This window comes from Propithecus coquereli, unplaced genomic scaffold, assembly GCF_000956105.1.
Source record: "Propithecus coquereli isolate 6110/MARCELLA unplaced genomic scaffold, Pcoq_1.0 Scaffold14, whole genome shotgun sequence".
Taxonomy (NCBI): Eukaryota; Metazoa; Chordata; class Mammalia; order Primates; family Indriidae; genus Propithecus; species Propithecus coquereli.
The window spans coordinates 8,918,350-8,944,386 of record NW_012138302.1 but is presented as its reverse complement, the minus strand read 5'-3'; the positions used below and the strand labels follow the sequence as shown (position 1 = coordinate 8,944,386).

Below are 26,037 nucleotides of genomic sequence, written 5' to 3'. Positions count from 1 at the left end.
GGAGCTTCCCAGTGAAGAGGCCTTTTAAGCTTGAACTGAGATGAAGGAAGTTGACGTGATGAGCCCTACCAGGTGGCCCGTTTTCTGAAGGAGCCCAGATTCTACCATAACCTAAAGAAAGAAGAGGGGGGCCATTAGCAAGTTCAGATTCCTTTAGAAACAGGGCATCTTCTCTGATTACAGAAAGCAGTGGTCTCTTTCGCCGGAGTGAAGGGTAGAGGGCTTTCTCCAAGTGATTTATCTACCTGTAAATTGTTACTGACAACCCTGGTCATTCCTCCAGCATATCTTGTGAAGGCCAGGAGGGCTTTCAAGACCGGAAAAAGTCACGGCACCGAGTGATTCCTGCCAACTCCTACAGTGATGCCTCTGAGCCTCCCGAGAGCCAGAGTGCTGTGATCTTTGCCCTGATCCCCTGCCTTGAATCCCTGCTAAGCTGTCTGCCTACTTGTCCTAGGTCTGAGGCCCCATCTTCCTCTGGCTAGACAGGTTAAAATCCTGGCTCTCGAATTAGCTGTGTCATCTCATACAAAGTAACATCGACCTCACTGAGCCTCAGTTTCCTCATCTGTAAAACGGAGGTGACACCAGGTCCTGCATCGTCCCGTTGCTGTCAGGAGTAGATGAATTGCTGAGGTGTTGCACACCAAGCATCGCGTGCGGACCTGGCACAGAATAAGGGTTCAGTTATTTTCATTCCTTTCTTTAATCCAGTCGCACAAAGAGGCAGGGGCTGTTCTGTTTGGCTTTTGGATTTTACTTCTGCAGCTCTTTAAATTCTCCCCCTGCCATGTACATATGCGCTTAGCTCAGTATTTTGAGATCACAGTGTATTTAGGGGAAAGTCCTTTTGGCTACAGCTAAAATTAGGCCTCTCTTGTGCTCCTCTGTTTACCACCCCCCTTCTTATTTTAACTAATTAGAGGCATTGACACTAAGAAACACTTGAGAAAAGTTGGAAGAACAGCTGGGAGTTGTTCTAGATACCAGCAGCTGCTCCCTTTCAGCGCACAAGCACAGAAAAGGATGATCCTGAGGTGGGGGACGCAGGGAGGGTGCCTGGGAGATGAAGAGGAAGGAACGCCAAAGTCTGCCCATGGTGTCGCAAACTGAGCAGGGAGCAAACTGAGCACTGTGTCTTCCACTTAATGCTGGAAGAGAGAGGGGGACAGAGAAAGCAACAGATATGGAGGACAAGAGGGCAAAGAAGGGGAAGGTGAAGGGGAGGGCGGCATTAAGGAGTTTAGCTGGTCGGTTAGTAAGCAGGTCAATTCACGCAAAGCACTGTCACCCCTAGCCAGATCACTACAGTATTCTCCTCACTGGTTTATGCTCCAGGCTGTTCTCCCACCGGGACAGGAGAGGCCACAGGAGAATGCAAATCTCACACCCTGAAACTCCTGCGGTGGGTTTCCACCATTGAATTTAGACAAATTCCAAAATTCAGCACTCGGCCCCTGAGTGGCTGTGCCCTCTCCCTGCACCCCAATAATCGCTACCACCCAACCCTTGCTGGCTTTTGTTTCCCTCCACTTCACCAGGGCTTCTCTCCTGGAGGTGGATTACCTGAGTTTAATCTAGGTGTCTCTACCTAGTAGCTACTACCACCCCCAGGCCTCCCCACCTCCCTTCCAGCCTTGAAAAAGTGCTGAGCTCCCCTTGAGTTCCCTTCCAAGTCCTGCACACGCTCCTAGAGGAGTCCCTGGCCTGTGTACCCAGGTAAGGCTCATGTGTTGCCAGGCAGCCATAGTCTCTGTGCATAAGGGCCCTAGCATTTTTCTATGGCCTCATGTCTTCGTTTCGACACATGTTTTTGTGTCTCCTCCCCCTCCATCTTCTCACGACATTCAGGAACCTGGGAGATGCCTCTGTGGAAAAAGGTCTGTGCTGGGTGTCCAGGGGTTGCATTTAAACTCCCTGGCTGCCCAGAACTTCCACTGCTTTAGAAAGAAGAAGGAGGAGGGGGAAAAAAGTGCCTTCACATCTCAGGTGTAAGTGCCAGATTTTGTAGCACTTACAAGGACAAATCCATTTCTTACTGATTAATAGAGCTTCAAACCCATGTGACTGGCTGATGTAAGCTTTGGCCTGGTCTGTGAGGAATCTTTGCAACACTGTTTGTCGTGGTTTCTTTCCTTTTTGCTGTTGTTCTCAGAACAACAGGGCAAGGCTGAGGCTCTCCCTCTCAGCCCATGTCCCTGAATTAATCCCTGTAAATCTGAAGAAGGATGCTCTGTGCAAACAGCCCTAAGTGCGAACTCCCTCCCTGCCTCTTCTTAAGTGGGCTACATGCCTAAGCCCAGAAATCTAGGAGTGAGTTAGTTATTTCTGACAACTTTTTCTTCCTAACACCCCCATCTGGTTCATCACCAAAGCCTGTCATCTGCCTCTTGAGCACCTCTCGTATTTGGGTGGCATGAGAGCCATCCTAATCTGTCCCTGGACCTCTGCACCTGACTGTGACAGAGCAGCCAGGTGATGGCAGCTCTGACTTCCCAGTGCTCCCAGAAAGGAGACTGCGGTGGGGCGGGGGGCTCTGTCTCCCCCATACTTCCCCTCTCTCTGCTTCAACCACTGCCCTTCTCATTCCTCAAGTGTCATTTTTCCTCCCTCTCCACGCGGCTCTCTCTTCTCCTCTGCTAGACATGCACTTCCCCCATCCTTTGGCTCTGAGCTCAGCTGTGACACTCATGAAGCATACATACATAGAGGCTTACAGACATGCATGTCCTGCCTACATAGCATGAGGCTGCTGGGGTCAGGAATGCTGAGACTCTCCCTTACCCTCCCGGTGCCCTGAAATAGTCCCTAGGGGAAGGGAGGACTCTCATCACTCAGATTCCTGCAGGGACTGCCCTCTAGCACAGAGGGGGAGAGGTCCAAGGAGACAGTTGCCTGAGCCACCTTTGCTAAGCTACTCTTCCTTATGCTTCCAAGCAGAGAGGACCCAGGGGAGGCTGTGGACAAGGTCTTTTCTTTTTCTGTCCTTGCCTCTAACCTGACAGATTATTTCTTGATTACCTGACAAAGATTAGTTTGGCTTCTGCAAATAAACTAGCAAAGCTTTCCTGCCTAGGCTACCAAACGCAGCCTCCCCTGTCTGGCTGGCTATATCCAAAAACATTCATTCAAAGAATTTTTGTTCCTTTGAGTTTTACTCTCCCAGGCACAGAGACTAGGCGGTTGGGGGGAACAACAAGGGGAAGGGAGAACCTCTCAGAGTGATTCGAGGACATTCACACATGCAGAAAACCCCTCACTGTCCCCACTCCAACCCCCACCCCACTCCACATATACATGCACACATCCTGGCCCCTTGAGAACCTGTTTTCCACATATCAGCCCTCTGGGGTGAGGTTAGGCCACCTTCCTCCCCTTCCCACCTCCTGTCCCCAGCAAATCCCACCCAGCCTTCCATTCTTCCCCACCCCCTTCAGCTCATGAGGAAGGTCTGCAGCCTGGGAGTCAGGACTCCCAAATTCTAGTGCTCCTTTGACACCAAGATCCTGTGACCTTCTCTGGGTATCGTCAGCTCGCTCCTCTGACTGCATGCTCGGTCCGTGGCCTTTTCACCACTGAATCCGCAGTGTGCACAGAGGTAACCAACATTTGCGAGCACAGCTTTACGCAAAACAGCATGCACGGAATGAATGCTTGCTTATCTACCCACCATTCCCACAAGGCAGATACTAGTCGTGTTTTACAGGGAAGGAAGGCAAAGCTGAGCAAAATGAAGAAACCTGCTCAGGGCCACAAGTGAGTAAGATAAGAGGCAGGTTTCCAACTCAGGTCTCTGTCTTCAGAGCTCCTGCCATCGCAATAAGTGGAGTCTCAAGTGTACTGTGGAAAAAGAAATCAAAATGACATTTTAAAAACCAAGAGCTAGAGCTCATTCTCTTTCATTTATGCATTATGCAGGAGAAGGATTTCTTCCTTGCATTTTTCCCCCTATGCAAACCGTGCTCAGGGTCTGAGAATAGGGAAAACACACACACTGGGACCTTGCACACCAATCTATATGAATCAGAAACCCAGCCCTGGAGGAAGAGGAGAAAAGAAACAGGAAGGGTGGGCACCGTGGGCTCTTAGTGCGTCAGAGCATCCCTGACTCAAGCCTCTTGATTTGTGATGAGCAAGCTAAGGACCAAGCGGTTATAGAACTTGCGTGAATTCACACCATTTACAAATGAAGAGGAAGGCCTAGGTCTCCTGACTCTTTCCTCAGAATCACCCAAGTCATATAAGCCCATTCAAAAAAGAAGAGCCTTCAAGAACATGAATTTCATACCCATCTAAAAGCTACACTAAAGGTATTGGGCGTTGAAAGAAACGTTCTCACGGAAACTCCCAGCTGAACACACAAAGAAGTGGGTCCCAAGGAACAGCATGAGGATTGTGTGAAGGATCTATGCTGGTGAGATTATAAAAATCATAATATATGAATAAATGAACATATGGAAGAAATCAACAATGCCCTTTCCTTCTTCCCATATGTAAACTCAGCCTTCACCGAAAGTCATTAAGTAAACACAGATGCGGCCAAACCAGGCACCAGATGGCAAACGAGAGTCGGAATAAAAGGTAAAGAAAGCTCTTGGTGTTTATTCAAAGATGGGGGAAAAAGCATGGTCCAGAATGTTGTGGTTTCCCCAGAATGGCCACCTGGGGTCACGAAGGCCCAAAAGTGACCAAGAAAACAGAACAAAAAAACCTAGGGTAATCATGATTGGGAAGCTGTAGGAAAACCATTCCCATTTACTGTGAGTGGAATCCAATGTCAGAAGAAAGTGGTAATTCTGGGAAATGGAAGAAATGGTTAAATCAAAATAGAAGGACCAGAGAGGGACAGGAGAGCGGCAAGGATCAGTTTTTGCTGAGCACTCACATGTGCCAAGAGCTTTGTATTCATGGTCTCATTTAATCCTCACAACTACCCATTATGGATTGGCCAAATTTTATAAATGAGGAAATTTCATAAATGGGTCAAGAAAGATTAGGCCCCAAGGTCAGGCTGCAGGAATGCCAACCTTGCTGGGCCTGGCTTTGTGCCTCTGATTTCCATTCACTTATCCTGTTGTTGGAACATGTAATATTTGATAACATCCCCAGAAGATTCCTTTTCCTCCATAATCCCTAAGCATTCACCATGTTCTAAGCCCCTGGGAATACCCATGGGTTAGACCTAAGTACCAGACACACAGAGGAAGCCAGGCACACTCTCTCTGCCATTCCTGCCCAAACCACTGGACCTGTGTAGGAAGGTCACCTGGTCAGTTATTGCCTTGAGGGGAGACCAGAGCAGTCATGGAGCGGGGAACAGAGCATTCCTGAGAACTTTTATTTCACGAAAGACACCCTTGCATGTTCCCCATCCACCGCTTAGCTTGCACATTTGCAATGAGCACCAGTAATGAAAATGCCCAAGGGTGTCTTTGTGAATCCTTGCTTTTCAGCGTGCATGAGTTTATATACTGGAGGTAGAAAATTCTAATAATACTTCAGCTTCAACTAAAAGCTTAAATGAACATTAAAATGTGTCTCCTCCCTCCAATTCAACCAAACCATCTATTTGCTTGCACGTGGCATGATAAGGTGCAAAATGCTTTCAAGCTAGACAGACCTGTCTCCAAATTCTACCACTAGCTAAACTTGCCAAATCTGGCGAGCCACATCATGCTTTGAGTTTTAGTTTCCTTCTCTCTAAAATGGGGCTAACACATACCTTGAAGGGCTGTTTTGAGAATATTTTCACTTCCCCCCACCCATCATCTCTCTTTCCACATGGTCAATTCACATGGTTGTTTTATTTTTTTTTTGTATTTTTATCCCATCTTGTCTTACAAAATCCTAACCCACAATGAATCCGACTCTCTAAATGCTGTAAGAAAAAACCACACAAACATAAGGCATTCTTCTATCTATATTAATTGGCACCAGGCCGTCTCTGGAGCCTGCAAGATGGAATGAAGGTATTTATTCCCCCAGCTCTCCCCTTGCTGGGCTGCTGCAGGTCAGCTGCATCCATCTACTATCCTTCCACCATCAACCACAATTCCTGTGCGTGGCCCTCTCCCTGCAAATTTCCGTCTGCGTGATGGCAGCCACTCCTCTCTCCCTCTTCCCGTCAGGCTAAGAGGTAGTAATGGCTTCCCACCATGTCTAACCATGAGATACTTGTTTCTTTTCCTAAACCTTTTTAAAGTAACTCTTTCTTAAGCCTACTTCAGTGGCCCTATGTGAGTGTCCATCTGTTTCCTGACAGGAACCTAACTAAAGATACCATGTCAACTCAATTTCCTACTTTCTACAATGACCATTATCAAATCTTCCCAATCCCCACCCCATCTTCCCTCTCTTGTTCAGACAGATGACACCCTGTTTATTCTCAACCACCAGCTACCTCAAAGGGAAAATAAAAGCCATTAGAAAGACACCTGCCATGAAATCTTCCAACTGTCCTAGATCCAGTGGTGAGCTGCAACTGGCTCGCACCTGCTCATAAGAGCAGATCATGTCCATCTCTTCCCAGCTCCACGTGCGGTACCATCACGGTAGTATGATAGCTTGAAGTTGGCCAAAGTGGAGATATTTACAACACAGAAATTGGTAAATGATAGAAACTAGAGCTTTTAAACATTTTTGGTAGAGCCAGTTGTTGAACATTTATCAACATACCACTGCTTATGTCCAGGCATGATTTTTCTCTCCTTTATATTCGTTATAATGGAAGACACGCCCCCACCCCAACTACCAGAGACCAGCCATCCCCCATTGCCTCTGACAGCCCACTCAATCCATTATCTTCTCTCACTCCTGTGTATTGAGCCTCTTTGTCAATATTAACTCCTTCTCATCGGAATTTAAACATGCTCCAGACCTGTGCTATCCAATACAGTAGATACTAGTCAAATATAGTTACTGAAGCCTTAAGATGTGTCTCGTCCAATGTGAAATGTGTAAAATACACACCAGATTTTGAAGACTTAGAATGAATAAGCAAATGTGAAATATTGCATTAATAATTTTTTGTATTGATTTCTTATTGAAATGATAATATTTGGGGTATAATGGGCTAAATAAAAGATAAGTAAAATGAAATTCACAAGTCTCTTTTTACTTTTTCTAAAGTAGGTACTAGAAAATTTGAAATTACTTGTATAACTCACATTATTTCTGTTGGACGGTGCTGCTATAAACTCTTTCATGTTAAAAATAAAATCCCTTCTCCCACCTGTCAGCCCCTCCAGTTATTGCCTCTCACTGTCAAAAATGTTTTGAAACGTATCTATCCTCACTATCCTGATTTTCTCCTCACCACCCTTGCCTCCTTAACTGAGGCTGATCTTCCTTCCATTCCCAGAATTCCACCAAAATCATGCTCGCCTAGGTCATTCGTGCCAACCTACGGCATTGCTGGGCCCAGAGGGCTTTCCAGCCCTTACCCTGCTTTACCCTTGGCGGCATTTTGCCAAGCGAAGCACTCCCTTCGTTGAAACACTCTTCCATTGGTAACATACTTTCTCCATTTTCCTCCCGCCACTCCGAATGGTTCTTTCCAGGTCCCCTTTCTCCTCTCCCCAGTATTATTTAGTGGTCTTCTGCAGGGGTCTGTCCATCTCATCCATTTCTAAGGATTCGTTCACTATTTATATGCCAGCAGCTCTACGCAGCCATCTACATAGCATCTCCGCTGCAAGGGCTCACAGGCATCTGCATTTCAGCATGTTAAAATCTGAACTCATCAGCTCCACTTCTGCCAGCAAAACTGGCACTATCCCTGTACATGGCACCAAATCTCCTTAATCACTTCTGCCAGAATCGCAAGGACATCCTGAGCCCACCCTGTCTCCCCCTCCACATCAGTCTCTCGCAGTGTCTTTCTAAGCTACATCTCATGTGTCTTGAATTCTTCCACTTTGATTTAATCCCACAATCACCACCCTAGTCCAGGCCACCCTCGCATCTCCCCTGGACTGCTCCAAGGGCCGCTTGAACCATTTCCTTGTCTCCACTTCTACCATTCTCTAATCCATTCTCTACACATCAGCCAGAGTGACCTTTTACAAACATGAATGGGATCATTCTGGCTTAAAATTCTCCAATGGCTTCCCTTTGACTTTGGCATAATGTCAAAACTCTAACATGATTATACAAATCCATCCAAAATCTGACTCCTGCCTTCTTTTGTAGCTTCGTTTCTTATCACTCTCCCTTCATTCTGTCTACTCCAGCTGTCTTGGACTTCTTTCAGTCCTTTGATTGTGCCATATTATCTTGACTTGGGGCCTTCAAATATGCAATTCCTTCAGCCTGGACACCTCTTCATCAACTTTCTTTACCCAGCCACTCCTTACCAACCTTCAAGTAGTCCCCTGAGCCCCGCTCCCAGTTTCATCTCCCTCGTAACACTCTCCCAGGATACCCATGTGACTCCAGGAGGCCCTAAGCTCCATGAGGGCAGGGAGCAGAACTGTCTGATTGCCTGATCTATCCACGGTGCCTAGCACAATGCCTGGCACACAAGAGGCACTCAATATCTATTTTTTTGAACAATAAAACTGACATTATCTGGCTCAAACTTCCCATTTTGGATAAGAGGAAACTGAGATCCAGAGAAAGGAAGCAACTTATTCAAAATAACAAAGCCCAGACTAAGATTAATAGGATTGGAGCTCCCTGATTGCCAGACCAGTTCTCTTTCCAGCACACCATGTGCCTGTCTGTAATATAGTAACCAGAGGGAAACAGAGTGAATTCCCTGTGTCTCCTGAAAGCCAGAGCAAGCTCTTATTTGTAAACACAGCTGACATAGTTGTTTTCTTTGTTTTATGTAAAAGGGCTGGAAGTCCAACCCAAAAATAAACTCCATGTTTTCAGACCTCGAAGTTCCTACAGCTTTTATTCCCTATAGCCTCCTTTCTACTCATTGTTCATCCTCCTTCCCTTCCTTAAGCAGAGGCATCAGCTGCTATTCGGTGCTGAATGGTTCCTGCATTCCATGCCCTTTATCACTCCCCTGCCCAGGCAGCATGTCACATGCAGCAGCAGATTAGGAAGTGCTGTCTTTAAATAGTAGCATTTGAGAGAACACTACAAGATCTTGTGTAGCGCTGGGGTGGAGATGGATATAATAATTATTACAATAAAAATAACTTATTTTCTGAGCTATTACTTTGTGACAGACACTAATTTAACTTAGGTTTGTATGCATTTTCTCTTTTATCTTAACATGATGAGTAATTATTTCTATTAATTCTGTTTTACAGATGAGTAAACTGAGGCACAAAGAGGTTAGTCAAGTGGCCAAGCCATTCAGTTAGCCGGCTTCCAATCTAGGCAGTCCAGAGTCTACGATCTTAACAGCCTGACATCTGACAGTGAAGAATGTGTTAACCCGACAGTTAGGAAATATCACAAAATACAACCAAGGGAGATCCTGTAGTTGCTTTATATAGACATTCTAGATCCTACCCCTGATCCATTCTTCATTCATTAATTCAATAATCCATTTACTCATTCATTCTTTCAACATGCATTTTTGTATTATTGCATTATTTATATCAATTGCTGAAATACAGATGAAGTTAATGGCCTCTGCCCTCTATCTCACAGTCCAGTGGGGAGACATAGAAGTAAACAGACATTTATGCTACTATGTGCTAAATGATAAGACAGAGGGAAGCCCAGGGACTTTGGGAACATAGAAAAGATTATAAACCAATTTAAAAGCACAGCACAGTGATTTGTCCAAAACGTGCATTCCGTGCCTCTCCCTCTCTCTGTCTGACCTCTGCTCCCTCCCTGTTGTACCCGTTTCCCAGTTTCCTTACAACCCTTCTCTTGCTTTGGTGCTTTGGTGCCGTCCTTGGCCTCCGTAACTCCTGGCTTTAGATTCAACCTCTTTGTTTGTCTTTTTCCTCCTGAAGTTGGTTTGGAATGAATTCTGGCTCAGCCAGAGGGATTCTCTGTCAGGCTAAGGCCAATCCCATCGGCTAGGCCAGAGTTCCCAGGACCCACTACCAATATGGCTCTGGCCAGAAGAGTTGGAGATCCCAAAAGCAGGGAACTTTAAAGAGTATAGAGGGCTAGATGGACAGACATGATATGTCTTTGATAATTTGGTTATTCACCTGCCTACACACAGAGCAATTGACCCAGTGACTACTCAACATCCCTTGCAGCTCAAGCTCAGTTCACAACATTAATATCATCATGACTTTTGATTCTTTGCTGCCAATTATGGTCCCTGATCTGCTGGCCAAAAAATCTTCACAGTAAGTAGCTTTGAAGCAGGCAGTGTAAATATCACAATTCAGACCCCGTGAGCTTTCAGCATGTTTTGCTTTCTCAAGTTGCAATCTCCCATTGGCCTGTTCCTTCCTAAGCAAAGTTTCTCCCTTATAAATGAAGTGTATCCTGGCTAAACGGTTTCTGTGGATTGGAGGTACCCATTGAATTTGGCAATTAAGAGAGTATCAGAGGGATTCTGGTTGTGAAATGTGTTCAACGTAAAAGATGACCGACTCTAAGCTATCTACGGAAGAAATTAGAGCCACAAGGTATTCAGATTGAAAGTAAAGAAGGGGATCGAGATTCTGGAAATTGCCATAAGGTGGAGAAGGCCATTTGATACGAATGATAGAACAAATGAGAGAATTGTACTGATGGGCAATTGAAGTTAGAGAGTGGCTGTTAGTATATGGAAATATATACCTAAATATAGCAGTCTCAGTGGATAATAAGATTCAGAGTTTGGCTGTGGGAGTGAGTATCGAAGTGGGGATGAGGGTCCCTGGAGGTGGAACCATTTTGAAACCATAAAACTGGAACATTGGGTGGGTCTTATAAACAGATGCTGAAGTCATCCATGACAGTGACAAACCTGCAGGTGGGTAGAGAGGCTGCAATCTGGGAACCTGAGCCTCATTTAACAACATAGGGATAGAAGCAAGAGACTGACAGTGACAGCAGTGAGCTGCAGGGAAGGTACGTATCATTGTGTCTCTACCATTAGGTGGTAGAGACCTCAGAGAGCAGGGCTTTTTGCTTGCAGATGGAGGAATACTTGTCTGGAAATGATAACAAGAAGCCACGGAATATTGACACCCAGCTCCTTCCCTAGCTTGCCCACCCCACCAACCTGAAGCATATACATGGCAGCTCATACCTTTTAATAAAGTTTCTGGGAAAATTAAGTTCATTTCAGTTGATGGGTAAATAGTAATAATGATAATTTCTATACTGTTAAGCATTTAGTCCCCAAAACAGGACTGTAAAATAGGTATTTCATCATTAAAATGAGGAAATTGAGACTCAAAATGTTAAATAGCGGAGCTAGGATTTGGACTGTGATCTATGTATCACTGAAGTCTTTTTTCCACAATGCATGGTTAAAAGCATAGGTTTCAAAGCTATATGTTTCTTCATCTTTTAATTAGGCATATAAAGTAGGTAAAGTGTTTAATAATACAATGCTAGGCCATAGTAACTACTCAATAAATATTAGTTACCATTATTATTATTGCAATTGAGTTACTGTTGTTAGAATTATTTTTATTATAGCTCACTGAAGTACTTTTTGCCTTCTCAGTCAGAAATATTATCAGAATCATTTCTTTTCTTTCTGTCAACAATGGATTATTAGATGAATGATGGCTTGTAGTATTAGAGTCTATAATCTTTCTGATGCTTTTAGCAAGAAGCTTGATATTTTTGCCTTTAGAAAACTCATAAAAGGCAAGTTAAATTCATGTACATAGGAGAAATACTTGTTTACTATTCATATTTGGACCCAACCCCTTAGCAGCCAGGCCATGTATTGGACTCCATCTCAAAATGTCACAATAGAGGTTGACAGCTTTGCCCAGTGTAGAACCACTCTCCTGTGCCACGTTTGCCTTGGCTGAACTGGAATGAAACTGCACCTTGCCAGGGAAACACAGTGGGTGTATTCCCTGTCAGAGTGGGCCTAGTACAACCCTAATAGAATGGACCATGGGGAGGGAGGGGTAACTTGTCAACTGAGAGTTAATCAAAAAAACACGTGTGCATGAAACCAACAGATTGCAGAGCTGGCTAAGACTTTAGAGATAATTCAATCCAACCCCCTCATTCTAGTGATAAAGAGAGTGAGTCCCAGGGAGGGGAAGGGTCTTACTCAGGGTCAAACAGCTGGCAATAATTTTGTTTGTTTCAATAATTAATATGAACAGTCTTTCTGTACATCAATGAATCCACTTTCCTGCCTTTGTAAGCATAATATAATGACCATAATTGAATTTATCTTTGACAGTGGAGAAAGCAAGCTTTTAGGGTTTTTCACAGGGCCCCAAAGTCATCAGAGGAAGACAAATTGTCATGAATGAGAAAGCTAGAGATCTGCCTCTTGACTGTGAGTTCCTCAATGGGCCTGATCTTATTCGTGAGTTAAAGCAAGTTTCAAATCCTGACTTAGCAATTTACCAGCTTAAGCAAGTCACTTAGCTTCTCTGAGCCTCTGTTTCCTCATTGTAAGTTTACATAATAAGACCTTTCTCACAGAATGTTTGGGAGGATCAAATGAGGCACAATACATATGCACAGTACCTAAAGTAGGCGTTCGACAAATTTATACTTTCACCTAACGTTTAACTAACACCCTGTTAAATGCTAGGGATACGTCAATGAAGACAAAAGCCAAGGACTCTGCTTTCATGGAGCTTAGATTCAGGAGGGTGGAGCAGAGGTGAGGACCGTAGAGGAGCAGGTAGACAGCAAACAAATTGACAGTATCATTTCAGAGGATGCTGTGTGCTCTGAAGGGCTATGAAGACAAGAAAATGAGATGATGTGATAGGTGGTGTTTGAGAGCAGTGGACTGCTTCCACCAAGAGTGGCCAAGGGCAGTTTTTCAGATGCTATATTTGAAGAGGAACCTAAGTCATGTGAGAAGGCCAGACGGTGAAAGATCCAGAAGAGCATTCCTGAGAAGGAGAAAGTCTCTGGGCAGGAGGAAGCTTGTCAAGTCAGGCCTGTGTCTTTCCACAACATCCGCATTTCCTACAGAATGAGAGAGCCTCTGCACCTCCCCTCCCTTATTATCAAGAGATTCATTTGAGGTATATTTTAGAGTCAAAATGAGAGAGCTGCGCATCTAAAAATTTGTATTTCTGCTTGGTAGGCATTTTTATAGTCAAAAGTTAAATAAAATATAATAACATACAGTTATGTATGTAAACAGTGGGCTTTTTCTTTTTTCTATTACAATTTTTAAATTGAGATATAATATACATAAAGTGAATTACACAGATCTTAAGTGTACGCTTTGATCAATTTTGATAAATCACTCATATAATCAATACTCTAAACAAGATTTGCAAGTGCATGTGTGTAGACAGATAGATACAGTATATTTAAAGTTATAAAAGAGGTGCCAGTGTTCATATTATGATTATTGATGAAAACCTCTCCCACTGTTTCTTTGCTCTCATCCCTTCTTGCTTCTCAATATTGTTGTCTCAAATGCGTGGTGGGGATTACACAGATTACCAGGTGCAGGTCAAAAGATGACTGCATCAAAAAAATAAAAAACCAAAAATAAATAAAAGAACAACTAGCCATTTCTTATGCTTGTTGAAGGAAAATCACACTGATATATTTTCTGTTTTTCTATGCAGAGGTCATGTGCCTCTCAGCCCACACATTAGCATGTGAACTTGTTGTTCCAGTAAAATGAGTCAGAGTTCTTCAAGAAGGCAGATTCATGGATTTCAGAGCTATGTGTCAGCATCTGTGAAAAACGGTACAGTGTGCTGTATTGATGCATCTAACACACACACACACACACACACACACACACACACACACACACACACTCATTCTCACTTAAGGTGATCACATAGCTAATAAGCAACAGAAATGGGATTTGAACTCAAGCCTAGAGGACTCAAGGATCAGGCTTTTTTCATTACAGGGAGGATAGTACCATAGGGTCTGAGTATAAGGCTAAGTAAGCAATGGCCTGGAGTCAGATTGGGCTTGAATTCTGGCTTTACTGTATATTGGCTTTGTGACCTTGGGCTGATCACTTACTCTCTCTCTCTGTTCAGTTCCTTTGAATTCATAAAGTGGGGATAGATGATAATATCTGTGTCATAAAGTCATTCCGAGGGTCAGAAGGCCATGTATATAAAGCAATTCACACAAAGCACAGCACAGAGTAAGCACCTGGAAACGTTGGCTTAAACCGATAACACAGCAATGGCAGTGGCAGTTGGCTGCCGAGTCCATGGACACCACGTGTTTTTTGGATCATATACCCCATCGGTTAAAAAAAATTTGAGCATACATCCTCAATCCATGAAACTTATTTATGAAAAAATATGAACATGTTATGCCGTGCTTATAGATTATTTACTCCATAAAACAAGTAAAATATAGCTGAAACAAAACATACTTCATATTTGTTTACCTATTATGATGGCTTCGTACTAACATTAGCAATATGTAAAGCTATACTATATATCCATGACCAGTTGTGTCTTTAATGATTTTTAAATTATTTTCAATGATTTCTAAATGATTTTATATGTACCTGTGTATTCATATCTCAAATATTCTTCTTGATAATTTTTTATTTTTTGGCAATTCTTGTCTTATCTGACTAGGTCTTCATTGTTTTTACCTTATAATGTGAAGAGCTAATACTGAGTAAAAGTGTCACCATTTTCTTGTCTACTTGAATTTGAATTGTCACCATCCCTTGCAATCCATTGACTAAATCTTTTTGAGCCGCTTGCCCATTTGGTGAGAGTTCGTTCAAATGAAACTCGATAATCCCTATAAATCACTAACCTGAAAAACGTAAATAGCAACATGCAGCAAATCCTCGAAGCTGAGGACGTATAAGCAAGTGCCACACTGTCATCCCTTGGTGTTGCAGAGCTCCCACTCTCCTCTCAAGAAACCTCACACATCTTTTATGACTCATGACTGTGACATGTGGCCCAACTGATAGATCTAGTGACAATCTGCATATTAAATGCTAGTAAAGTTTAATTAATTTCTTTAGGCTAAAAATTCATGCAAATCAATATTTTCTCCCAGAATCCTGATGGATAATCACGAGCACTCCCTGGAGTGTACGTATGCCACTTAATTGCTGGCTTTGGTGATCTCACCTCGCCTATGTTTTGAAAGCCATCGCCCCTTTCTTCAACAACTCAGCAAACATTAACAAGCACCTATAAGTGCCAGGACTGTGCTAGGCATTAGGGTTACAGTGACATGACTCCTGCCTTCTGGGAGTTCATACGTAGCTAGCCCTCACCACACCAGGTCCTGATTAATTATCCACTGTAGATCGTGAATCTAGACACTGCCAAGCTTGCAGTGCCCTTTGGTACCTCAGTCTAGACTACCTGACAGTTTTCCCCAAAGTCTTAAGGTCATTGTTTCCCTTCTTCTGGGTAGGGGAGAACGTACAAGATCCCCTGCTCCCCAGATTGCCGACATCAGTGTGTCTGCCACTCATGGAATCTCCATCTTCTCCAGAGGTTCTGGAGCCCCTTCCTTTCTTTAGCCTAATTTCCCTGGTCACTCGCCCCATGCAGCTTACTGCCCTTTGGGAGCTCCCAAGCCAGGCCACAACACATGAGAATTGGCTGTTTCCCCCGCCCATACAGAGGCCTGGCAATTGCCAATGCTGCCACAAGAGCAGTGGTGAGCAGTGTGTGCTGACTGGTATCTCGGCCTCAACACGCCGGGGAAGGGTCAAACCCCATGAATGAGGTCTTTCATGGCCATAGTACAGGGCCTCTATTTTTTCCTACAGAAACCCTTCACTTGCTTTCAGAAGTGACAATCAAATGTGAACTTTCATGGTTTATTTATAGCTCTGCCTTATAGAGAGAAAGAAAAGAAGTGATTAAAATGCTATTTTGCAAAATATTTTGTTTTAAAAAAGCTTTCATTGTGTGGGCAAAAAGGAAAAAGAAAAGTCACTGTATTCATTGTGCTGTCTAGACTCTCAAACAAAGAGGGTAGCGTGCTGCAAATTAAGATTGTCCAGCTCCTGCCTGCTGACAAAAAGTGGGAATTTGGAGGCCAACTTCAAATAAACTCTTTGGAACAGAAATATATTGTGGGGGTGACTATATTTAGCATGTGTCAGCATCTCCATCATAAATTCATATTGTTATGCTGTGGTAATTTCCAGATTTACTGCAGCCAGTGGGATCATGAGATTTCAGTTTTATGTTAATTATTTGGAGAAATTGGAAAACTCAGCAGTGCTCTCTTTCTGATGACAGCACTGATTCTCTGGGCATTCTCTGGATGGTGCCAAGTACTCTTAAGTAGCCCTGCCTTCCAGGAGAGTGGAAAGTGAGCCCGAGTCATTTTGACTGCCTGTGTAAGCAAAACTTTTCATATATATATGATATATATATATATATAAAATACAGGATATTTGTATTTTCCTTACAATTATCAAATCAATATATGCCACTGTAGAAAATTCAGAAAAAGCAAAAAACAAGTTGACAAGGAAAAGAAGTGATTGCCCATGCTCTCCAGCCCGTTAATATTTTAATATATTTTCATCAGATCTTTATTACGCATATGTAGCTTGTGTTTAACAAGCTGTGTAAAGCAAACAAAAGTTGTGTAGCACAAACACAATTCTTGAGATAGAATGAAAAATCAACTTTATTTTTTATGTCCGCTGCCCGTTTATATTTGTGCAGTGGAGCTAGAATTTTCCCTGCCCTGGTTTAAAATTCTGGTGGTTGCATTACTTTTTTTTAGCTAAGTACAAAGTCACTGAAACGATAACCAGTTTTATGGTCCCTTTAAGTTGTGAAACATAGCCAAAATTCAGAAGTCCAAATATCAAGGAATATGTAAAGGTAAAGGTAAGACGTCTCCCGGGTTCTCCACCTGGGGTCTGCCACCAATGAGAAGACGCAGCTGTAATCAGATTCTTCTTTCTTCCTCATTCACTTCCTCTCTAACATGCATCAGCTTTTATCTTGCTCCACTGAGGCAGTTAGTGGGTATAAGGGAAGAGACATTAGGGGTGTAGGAAAGGTCTTGTCTTACCGGCACTGGCATATATGGGCTCCATGCTCTCCTAGCCTAGTGGTGTTTATAGCTACTAGCTCTTGTCATAAGGCTCCATCATAGATTTTTTGGGAGCGCCTCCACCCTGAAAACCTCTCCCTGAAACATCCTTGTCTTGGTTTAATGCCTTTCTATTCTAGTAGATTCCTGACTCTTCTCTTAATTTTTAGAAACCCAGCAGCTCACCTCCAGCTTCTTTGCTCAGACTCGCTTTGCGTGGCGAGGCGCCATACTGGATAGGATTGAAGACACCCTTGGACACCTTCTCACACGTGGGCCCTGAGGGTCCGTGGGAAGCAGTCATGCCTTTGGGAGCCTGAGCCTGACAGAGCGGCAGTGCTGGCTGATCCCAGGGCAACCCCTCCTTCCTGTCTACACTGAAGCTACCAGCCAGCTCGTCTCCTCCAGGCAAGAGACACACACACCCCGCTGTGTGCCACAACCTTAGGACGTGCATCAAGCTCTGTTGGTCTCAGTGAAGCCCTGTTCTCTTGACTCATGAAGGGAGAGGCTCCCCTCACACCTCACCCTGGAAGGAGGCCTGACGTGCAATAAACCAACAGCTCTCCTAAAAATCCATCTCTGTCTGACCTTCCGTGTGGATGAAGGGTTTGAGAATTGATTAATGGGTCTTCGGGCACCCTTTGTACAAATTCTTCAGGGTGGTCTGTTTCCAGCTTGCTCTGGAATCTTATATCTGTCGTCTTTAGAGCTCAGCCAAAACTTCCATTTTAACATTCTGTCACGTGTATTATCCTTAAGTTCATTCATTCAGTAGACATTCCCTGAGTGCATACGATATGCCAGATGCCGAGTTTGGCAGTAAAAATAATTATAACAATTCCTGCCTTAAGAAGCTCACAGTCTAGTTGGGGAGGCTGATCTGTTAATAAAAAGTGATGGTGCCGTGTCATAAATACCGTGATAGACAAGAGCACACGTTGCTGTGAGAGCAAATAACTCGGTCTAGGTGGGAGGCAGGCAGCAGGGATGAATCAGAAAAAAATCTTCTCAGTAGAGCTGATACCTGAGCTAAGTTTAACATTTAAATCTGTGCTTTTTGAGAAACAACCTCTTTTTAAACCTTTGAAATCTCTACGGTGAGTGTTCGTTTCTCAATAATTTATTTTTAAAACAAGCAAAGGTAATGGGAAGAAAGGAAGAAAGAATTCCCCGATGTCTGCATTTGTCCACACATCTGTGACAGTGGACAGGAAAATGACATTTATGGGGTACCTTCTATAATCCAGGTTTCCTGGATCCCACCCACGATGGCAATCCTGGCATGCCGTCTCAAGTCTGGGGCCTGTGTGCAACCGGGAAGAGCCTTTCCCAAGGGCGTGTTCAAGGTTCAGCGTTGGTGGCAGGAGGCAGGGTCCTCCCTGGGAGAACAGCAGAGCGTAGCGTGAGGAAGAGGCAAGGACAAAACAGGAGTGGCAAAGTTGATCTCAGCACGACATGGGGCTTGCTGTAAGGGAGGAAGATGTTCTGACAGAGGTCAGGTGAGCAGAGCTCTTAGAACAGCCTGCTCCGTGGCACGGCAGCCGCCTCACTGAGCTGCGTTTGACTGCTTTGGCCTTTCACAAAACGGCTCCAGACAGCCCTTTTAGCTTTTGTCTTTTCCCAGGGTTTCTTTGTCAATAATTTTTCGTAATTTAAACAATCTCCTCCCTCCTTACGGCTGCCATTTCTTTCTGCTGTCAGTGTGCTCGCTACTTTAGCAGCTCTGATCTCCCTCCCAGTCGGCACTTCCAACTCTGCTGAGGGCTAGGAAACCAGGTAACTAGTTCAGAATGTTCATGCTATCCTTGTGAAAGAGTTGGTAGAACAACCTAGCAGGAGTGGACATTTGCGTCAGTGAGCAGATGAAAAAGCTATCAGGTTTCCTAACCATGGAATAACTATTGAAAAGAAGTTTATCTGCTTCTAGCATAGTTTTTATCACACTCTATTTTGATCACAGTAAACGTTTTTCCATTCTACGGTGAGCTCCTTGATGAAAGGCCCATGCAGTCTTCCTCTCTCAATCACATATATATGGAGTGCTAGTCTTGGCACATAAAAGGGCGCAATATGTTTTATGAATATTCTAGGTGTTGAGATTCAGCAGTAAATAAACGAAGCCCCTTCCCTGTGTAGCTTACATCCTGGTTAGGACAAGGAGTGGAGAGGGCAGGTAATGAATGCATAAACCAGTAAATACATAGAGTGTCTGGAGGTAATTAGCAGTATGAAAATCAATCAACCAATGAGTCAGTCACAGTAAGGTGGCAAAGCTGGGCAGGGGGACACTTGGATATGTTTTGAAGATACCCAGGGGCTCTTACATTCTGTGCGATAGTCAGCTTTTCACGTTTTCCTCCCCTGCTAGTGTATGAGTTTATCTAGCACAAAGAGTTTGTCGTATGCAAATCTGTATCTATAGCACTGTGTCTAGTACTTAGCGAGTGGTTAATAAATGTGTGGAATGAGGAGTTGTACACATGTGATCCCAGAATGACTACAACCTTAACAATTCCAATTCTAATAGCTATTCCTAAGACTGGGCCTATTTTGTGGAGCTTTGCATGCTATTGCTTGTGGTCTTCCCTACTTAGGTCTGTTGGACTCTGAAGTGTGGGTTCACTCCATTCGCCTTAACTTTCTCATGGCCTTAACAGCCTCGGGAGACAGTCCAAGGAAACCTAACCCTTCTGTTCCTGTAATGGAGCCAACACAATCTATGGCTGATCTTTATGCTGTATACACCATGCCTTGTCCTCCCAGATGCTGTAACATGTCATCTGCCTGAGTGCCCCATTGTAAAGACAAGAATTTCTTGAAGTCACATTCCAGGATCCAGGTCAATTAGACTCAGCCCAGAGGTCTCACGTTTATACTCACAACTTCAGAGACTGCTGGAAAAAAGAGCTGTAGTTGAATTAAAGTGGTCTTATTAATAAATATTTTATCCTAAAGTACAAGTGCAAAGTGGGTTCCATCCAGTTATTGTTGTGTTAATTAAGTAGACAGTGTACTCAGGGGCTGATTATGATGCCTTCTTATGCCCCCGTATCCAGGTGGTGAGGAGGGGAAATAATTCCTCCCACAGTCCCTGGAGGCAATCATAGAAGTGCTTTGTTGTCTGGGTTGTTTATGCTCAGGAGGCCTCAATATACAACTGTTTATTAAGCTCAGGATGTGTGGTCAATGAACATGTAAATGTTCATTGGATTTTATTCTTGCTACCAGAGAAAAATAAGTTGAAAAAAATAGGGACTAACCAAATATCTTAAAGGGAAGAGAATTCTAATAAGAATGTTCTTGCCTGTGACAAGCTTCACTTTGGATTTAGCTTTCCCACTCAGCTATCTGTGTTGTTTTCCACTTAACAGGAGGCAATGGCAAAAATGAGCAAAGTGGGGAAAGTTGTGTTCCCGAGACGAGAGGATAAAAAGTAAGTTTACATTTTTTATATGCACAGTGCTACAAAACTGAAAGATACAAATGCATGCAACTATAGATCTAGACTAAACTTAGGAGGTCAGCTAACCCAGTCCTTTCATTTAATAGTTGAGAAAACTAAGTCCCAGAGAGTTAAGCTAAGATTGCAGAGTTGTGTAGGGCCAGACCTGGGGGTCAAATGCAAGCTTCTCAACTATCAGGCCAATGTTCTTTTTCCTAGATCACTGGCAGCAAATCTGGTCTTCTCTGTTCTAACGCAGGGGTCTCTCATATTTTCCATCCAAGGACCCGACAGCATCTGTCCATTCTTTTACACTTTGTATCACTTAGCACTGAGGGCTACAAAATGACCTGGATTAGTGTTTTAACCCCAATTCAACAAAATATTAATTTATTGAGCTCCTGCTATGTTCAAGGCATTATGCTGAATTTGATTTGTGTACATAGCTCCTTTCAGAACAAAGGGGTATGCTCCATAATAGAAGTATCGCTAGGTGACACAGTAGCCAAGGAAGAAAGGGATATGACAGTGCAGGGGTGAGGGGAAGCTTCTGAGAGGAGGCTAAGGCTAAGCTGACTTTAAATGCTTAAGAAATTGCTAGCCAGGCCAAGGCAGGGAATAACATTCTTGGTAGAGGGAATAACATATGCAAATTATAAAAGCGAGAACAGCATGGTATGTGCAGGTTAACTATAAACAGTTCATAATTCTGAAACATAAAGTATGAGATGGCAGGAAGTGGGACTGGGGGAGGGCAGAATTGGGAAGCAGACAGTCACATGGCTTCTAAAGAGCTTGGAGGCCACGCTAAAGACCTCTAACCTCATCCTACGGGCAGAACAGGCATACCTGATTTTAAGCAGTGGTGAGACCTGGTAAAATGCAGATTAGAAAGATTCCCCCTTAGAGGATGGATTAGAGGGGGCAATGGATAGAAGTAGAGAGACCGGATAAAGTCTTTTTTCAATAATCCCGGGTAGAGATGAAAAGGACCTCCATTAATTCACTGGCAGTGGGTTTCAAGATGAAGGGACAGTTGTGCAGTGCCTTATAATTTTAGGAAAATATTTGAGGTTAAGACATGAAAACAAATTCCACCTCACGTAATGGACAGGAAAAGGTGCTGATACCACCAAAGCATGACTGATCACTGTTTAACAGAGTTGGAAATGTCCATGGAAAAAGAAGCCTAATTTCTTTTCATTTTCTTCTTTGTCTCCCAGTGGAGTCAAGCTGTTAACCCTCTGAATATAAACGCTTCTCTACATGCCAGGGTCAAAGGAGCAGGCCCTTGCATGGGGGAGCTCGGTGCAGAACATGGAGCGATCTGAGTTCCCACTGGCAGTGGGGCTGTGGGCTGCTATCCCTCTGTTCCCCTGCGGGCAGCTGGAGCGGCCCTCTTTTTTTGAAATTAGGAAACAGACTATACTTCTCCATCCCTTCTCTGACCCTCCCAGGACTTTTGGGGAAGTCTGTTTTTCAGTTCTTTCAGTAAGCCCCACGTGTTCCTTTTGAAGAGCATCCTTGGCTTCATGCTGGCCGCTGGCAGCTGTCTCCCGGGAAGGAGGCGGCAGGCGTAGTGCTGTGGCACCATCTGCAGGCGGCCTGAGGATCTGCAAGTGGAAAGAGGGAGCCAGTTTCCTTCTGAGCTACTCTCACATCTCATTGCCTCCAATTACACCATTAACTGTATGGACATTGACTTAGGTCTGTGCCACTCAGAAGCAACTACTTGAGTTAGGGAGAATTTGGAGGAGAGGAAATTCAGCTGATTTAAAAAGTCAGAATCACAGAAAGACTAATCTAGGACTGTAGTTCAATAAGTAAAATTTTAAGATGACCACAAATCTCCTCATTATGCCCAGTCCAAATTTATATGTGACTCTAGAGCAGTCACTTGAAAGCACCTTGAAATAAATTTGTGCAATAAAAGACTTTAACAACAGAATAAAATGGCAACCCACAGAATGGGAGAAAATATTTGGAAATCAGATACCTGTTAAGGGATTGATATCAAGAACTCCTAAAACTCAACAACAAAAACCGAAACCACCCAATTCAAAAATAAGCAGAGGACTTAAGTGAGCATTTCTCCAAAGAGGATATATAAATGGCCAACAAGCACATGATAGGATGCTCAACATCGCTAACCATTAGGAAAATCAAAACTATAATGAGATACCACCTCACACCCATTAGAATGGCTACTATTAAAAAAAAAACAGAAAGTAACAAATGTCAGTGAGGATGTGGAAAACTTGTGCACAGTTGGTGGGAATGTGCACAGCTGCTATGGAAAAACAGTATGGCAGCTCTTCGAAAAATTAAAAATAGAATTAACATGATTCAGCAATTCTACTTCTGGGTATATACCTGAAAAGAACTAAAAGCAGAGTCTCTAAGCGTTATTTCTACACCGTTGTTCACAGCAGTATTATTCACAATAGCCGAAACCACAGGAGCAACCTAAATTTTCATCAGTGGATGAACACATGAACAAAAAATGATATATACATACAACGGAGTATTAGCCTTAGAAGGAAGGAAATTCTGACATAGGCCACACATGGATGGATGAATCTTGAGGTTATTATGCTAAGTGAAATAAGATAATCACAAAAAGGCAAATACTGTATGATTCCACTTATCTAAAGAATAAGGCCAGTGAACAAAGTTGCTGCAAAGTGGTCAAAATTAAAACTGGAAATCTTCAAGTATATGATAAAGGATACTAACCCTATCTCCCTTCTAGCAGTTTTAAGATTCCAAAGTCCAGGAAATCCATCTCATACAGAGAAAGAATTGCTTACCATTATATTGTCATAGAATATCACAAGGGGAAAATCATTCTATGATCAATAAATTTGAAGGCTCATAGAGTGGGTTTCAGTAGTACCTACATATAGCTAGATTGATGATAATATTAAAATATTAATTATTTAAAAATATAGCACTTATATCACTTCCTATGAGTCAGGTACTATTCTAAGTGTTTTGCATATATCTCCTCTTTTAATTCATACGGTAGCTCTGTTGAAGTAGATCCTATTATAATTAACTCCATTTACAGATGAGCAAATGTCAGTGCAAATAGATTAAGTAACATATCCAAGGTCACACAGTTAGTAATGGGCCACACCGAGATTCAAACCCAGGCTTCAGGGTCCACCTCTTAACGCTGTGTCTGGCCCCTTTATAGCTCCTATGTTACCAGAATGCCTACGGTAGAAATGTTGGTGGGGGGTGGGTAGAGGGACTTCTATTAACGTAACTGTGTGACAAGTAGAAGTCCCTGTGTGTATCTAGGTGTACAGCCTCTCTCCCTCAATCACAGGCTTGCACCAAACCTCTCCCATGAGGCTCCCTTTCAGTGCACCCCAGAATCTACCAAGACAAGCTAAACTGCCTTTATCAACGCCTCACCCCATGTCAGCTTCCCCAGCTGAGAGGAGCAAGGACAACGTTGCAAGTCTACAAGTATAATCTGTCTAGTCTGCTGTTATTCCTTTCAGGATTATGATGCCAAAGCAGCTTCAGCTGCTCTGCTATCTGATTCATGGCCAACACCAGTTCTAACAGGTCTCACCTGTAGAGTCAGCGAAGTAGCAGGGAGAGAGCAAGGTCCACTATGAGACGCCTGGAAGGCAGGGCACAGCTCCAGGAAAGGCATTAGTTGCGTATCCACAGGGTTTTACTCCTAGGCAAAGCAGTCTGCAAAGGAAATGTAGGTGTGGAATCCACAAAAGGCTGATTAAAATGTTCGGTCTCATCCCTGGTCAGGCTGTGGTTTTATACCAGTCATCCAACCTGGGGCTAGTCGTGTAGGAGATATTTATGGCATCTGGGAATGTGAAAAGATCTCTGTTAAGCATGGGCCTTTTAGTACGTGCAGTGGAGACTTTGAAGTCAGACAGATATGAGTTTGAATTCCAGCTGTGCCAGTTTCAACTACAATACTCTGTGTTTGTCTCTCTGAGCAAATGTCCTTATTTCTAAAATAGAGATAACACGACTCCATGGAGGTTATATATAGTAGGTATGAAACACACTAATCCATTGCTTGGGGTGCTGTAAGTATTCAAAAACTGGGAGGTGTCAGCATTACCATAGGACAGAGGTCCCCAACCTTTTTGGCACCAGGGACTGGTTTCATGGAAGACAATTTTTCCACGGACTGGGGGAAGGAGGAGATGGTTTCAGGTTGATTCAAGCACGTTATGTTTATTGTGCCCTTTATTTCTATTATTATTACACTGTATTACAACTCACCATAATGTAGAATCAGTGGGAGCCCTAAGCTTGTTTTCCTGCAACTAGACGGTCCTATCTGGGGGTGATGGGAGACAGAGCCTGATCTGACAGGAGGCGGAGCTCAGGCAGTGATGCCAGCAATGGGGAACAGCTACAAACACAGATGAAGCTGTATCTGCTGCCCACCTCCTGCTGCGTGACCCGGTCCCTAACAGGGGGTTGGGGACCACAGCCACAGCAGATCTATTCCCATTTTTCTAAATGTAAGGGGGAAGCCACATGACAGTTTTGTCTTGATATCATTCAATGTATTCGTTTTTCTCCCACAGATATTATGACAAGAAATATCAAGTATTCCTGAAGCTGGTTGAACACCAGAAGGAGTATTCAGCGATTATGAGTGGAGACTAAACAGGGCTTACAGGTGCTGGTGCCAGAAGGTTCTGTGTCATCGCATTAGGGCCCTCCGTCATTTCATCTTATATTCAAGACCCTTTAGGTATCACTTCATCATTTCTATATTGTCTTTTAATAAAGGAAACTGAGACATGTGCAATCAGAACTAGTGTCTTCCATTTCAAACACCACTGTTATTTAGTTGGCAGTTTCCATACTGGCACCATCCTAGTGACACAAGTTTCACATACGGTCATAGGCCGTATAGGACTAGACCTTCAGGATCACTCACTCCAGGGGAAAGTCGTTAATTGATTCAATGTCAGCCATTAAATAAAAAACTTATATTGCTTTTAGTGGGACATCTAATGTTTATTCTGTGTCCTTTATGGCTTTTTTTTCTCTCCTGTACAGGATCCAGTCTGGAGTCTAATATTGCATTTAATTACAGGATCATCATGTTGCAATCATCGTATTTTAAAGATAGGTACAGGCAGGAATCATCAATGGATCCAGGAGGGAATTTTGATGAGTAACAGGATGTGTGCATGGTCTTAAAACGTCTCTTCACAGGTTGTTTATTAGTTACAAGAGAGAAAAGAATGTTAACTATACTGGGAAGAAACAGGACAACATTTTGATTAAGTGATCCAAATTAACTTCAGATGGTCAAATGGACCTCATGTGCCTCCAGATGTGATAGCCTGAGAAGGAAACAGTATCACTTTGGCTGGGACTACATAGCCTGTATCTAATCTTAGGAAAACATCAGACAAACCCAAAATGGGGAGCATTTTATTTTTTTAATAGACTACATTCTTCAAAAATATCTATGTCATAAAGAT

General features: G+C 43.3%; 1 protein-coding gene across 4 annotated transcripts in view; it reads left to right on the top strand.

Annotated features, from left to right (window-relative positions):
• The window catches only part of FGGY (FGGY carbohydrate kinase domain containing), a 394,984-nt gene extending 369,626 nt beyond the window's left edge, over positions 1-25,358 (top strand). For all 4 annotated transcript variants that reach the window (XM_012639482.1, XM_012639483.1, XM_012639484.1 and 1 more), the window contains 2 exons: positions 20,475-20,536; positions 25,126-25,358. In XM_012639482.1, coding sequence (XP_012494936.1) covers positions 20,475-20,536; positions 25,126-25,207 — 144 coding nt within the window. In that variant the 3' untranslated portion in view covers positions 25,208-25,358. The remainder of the gene's footprint in view (positions 1-20,474; positions 20,537-25,125) is intronic.
• Positions 25,359-26,037: the final 679 nt, after the last annotated feature.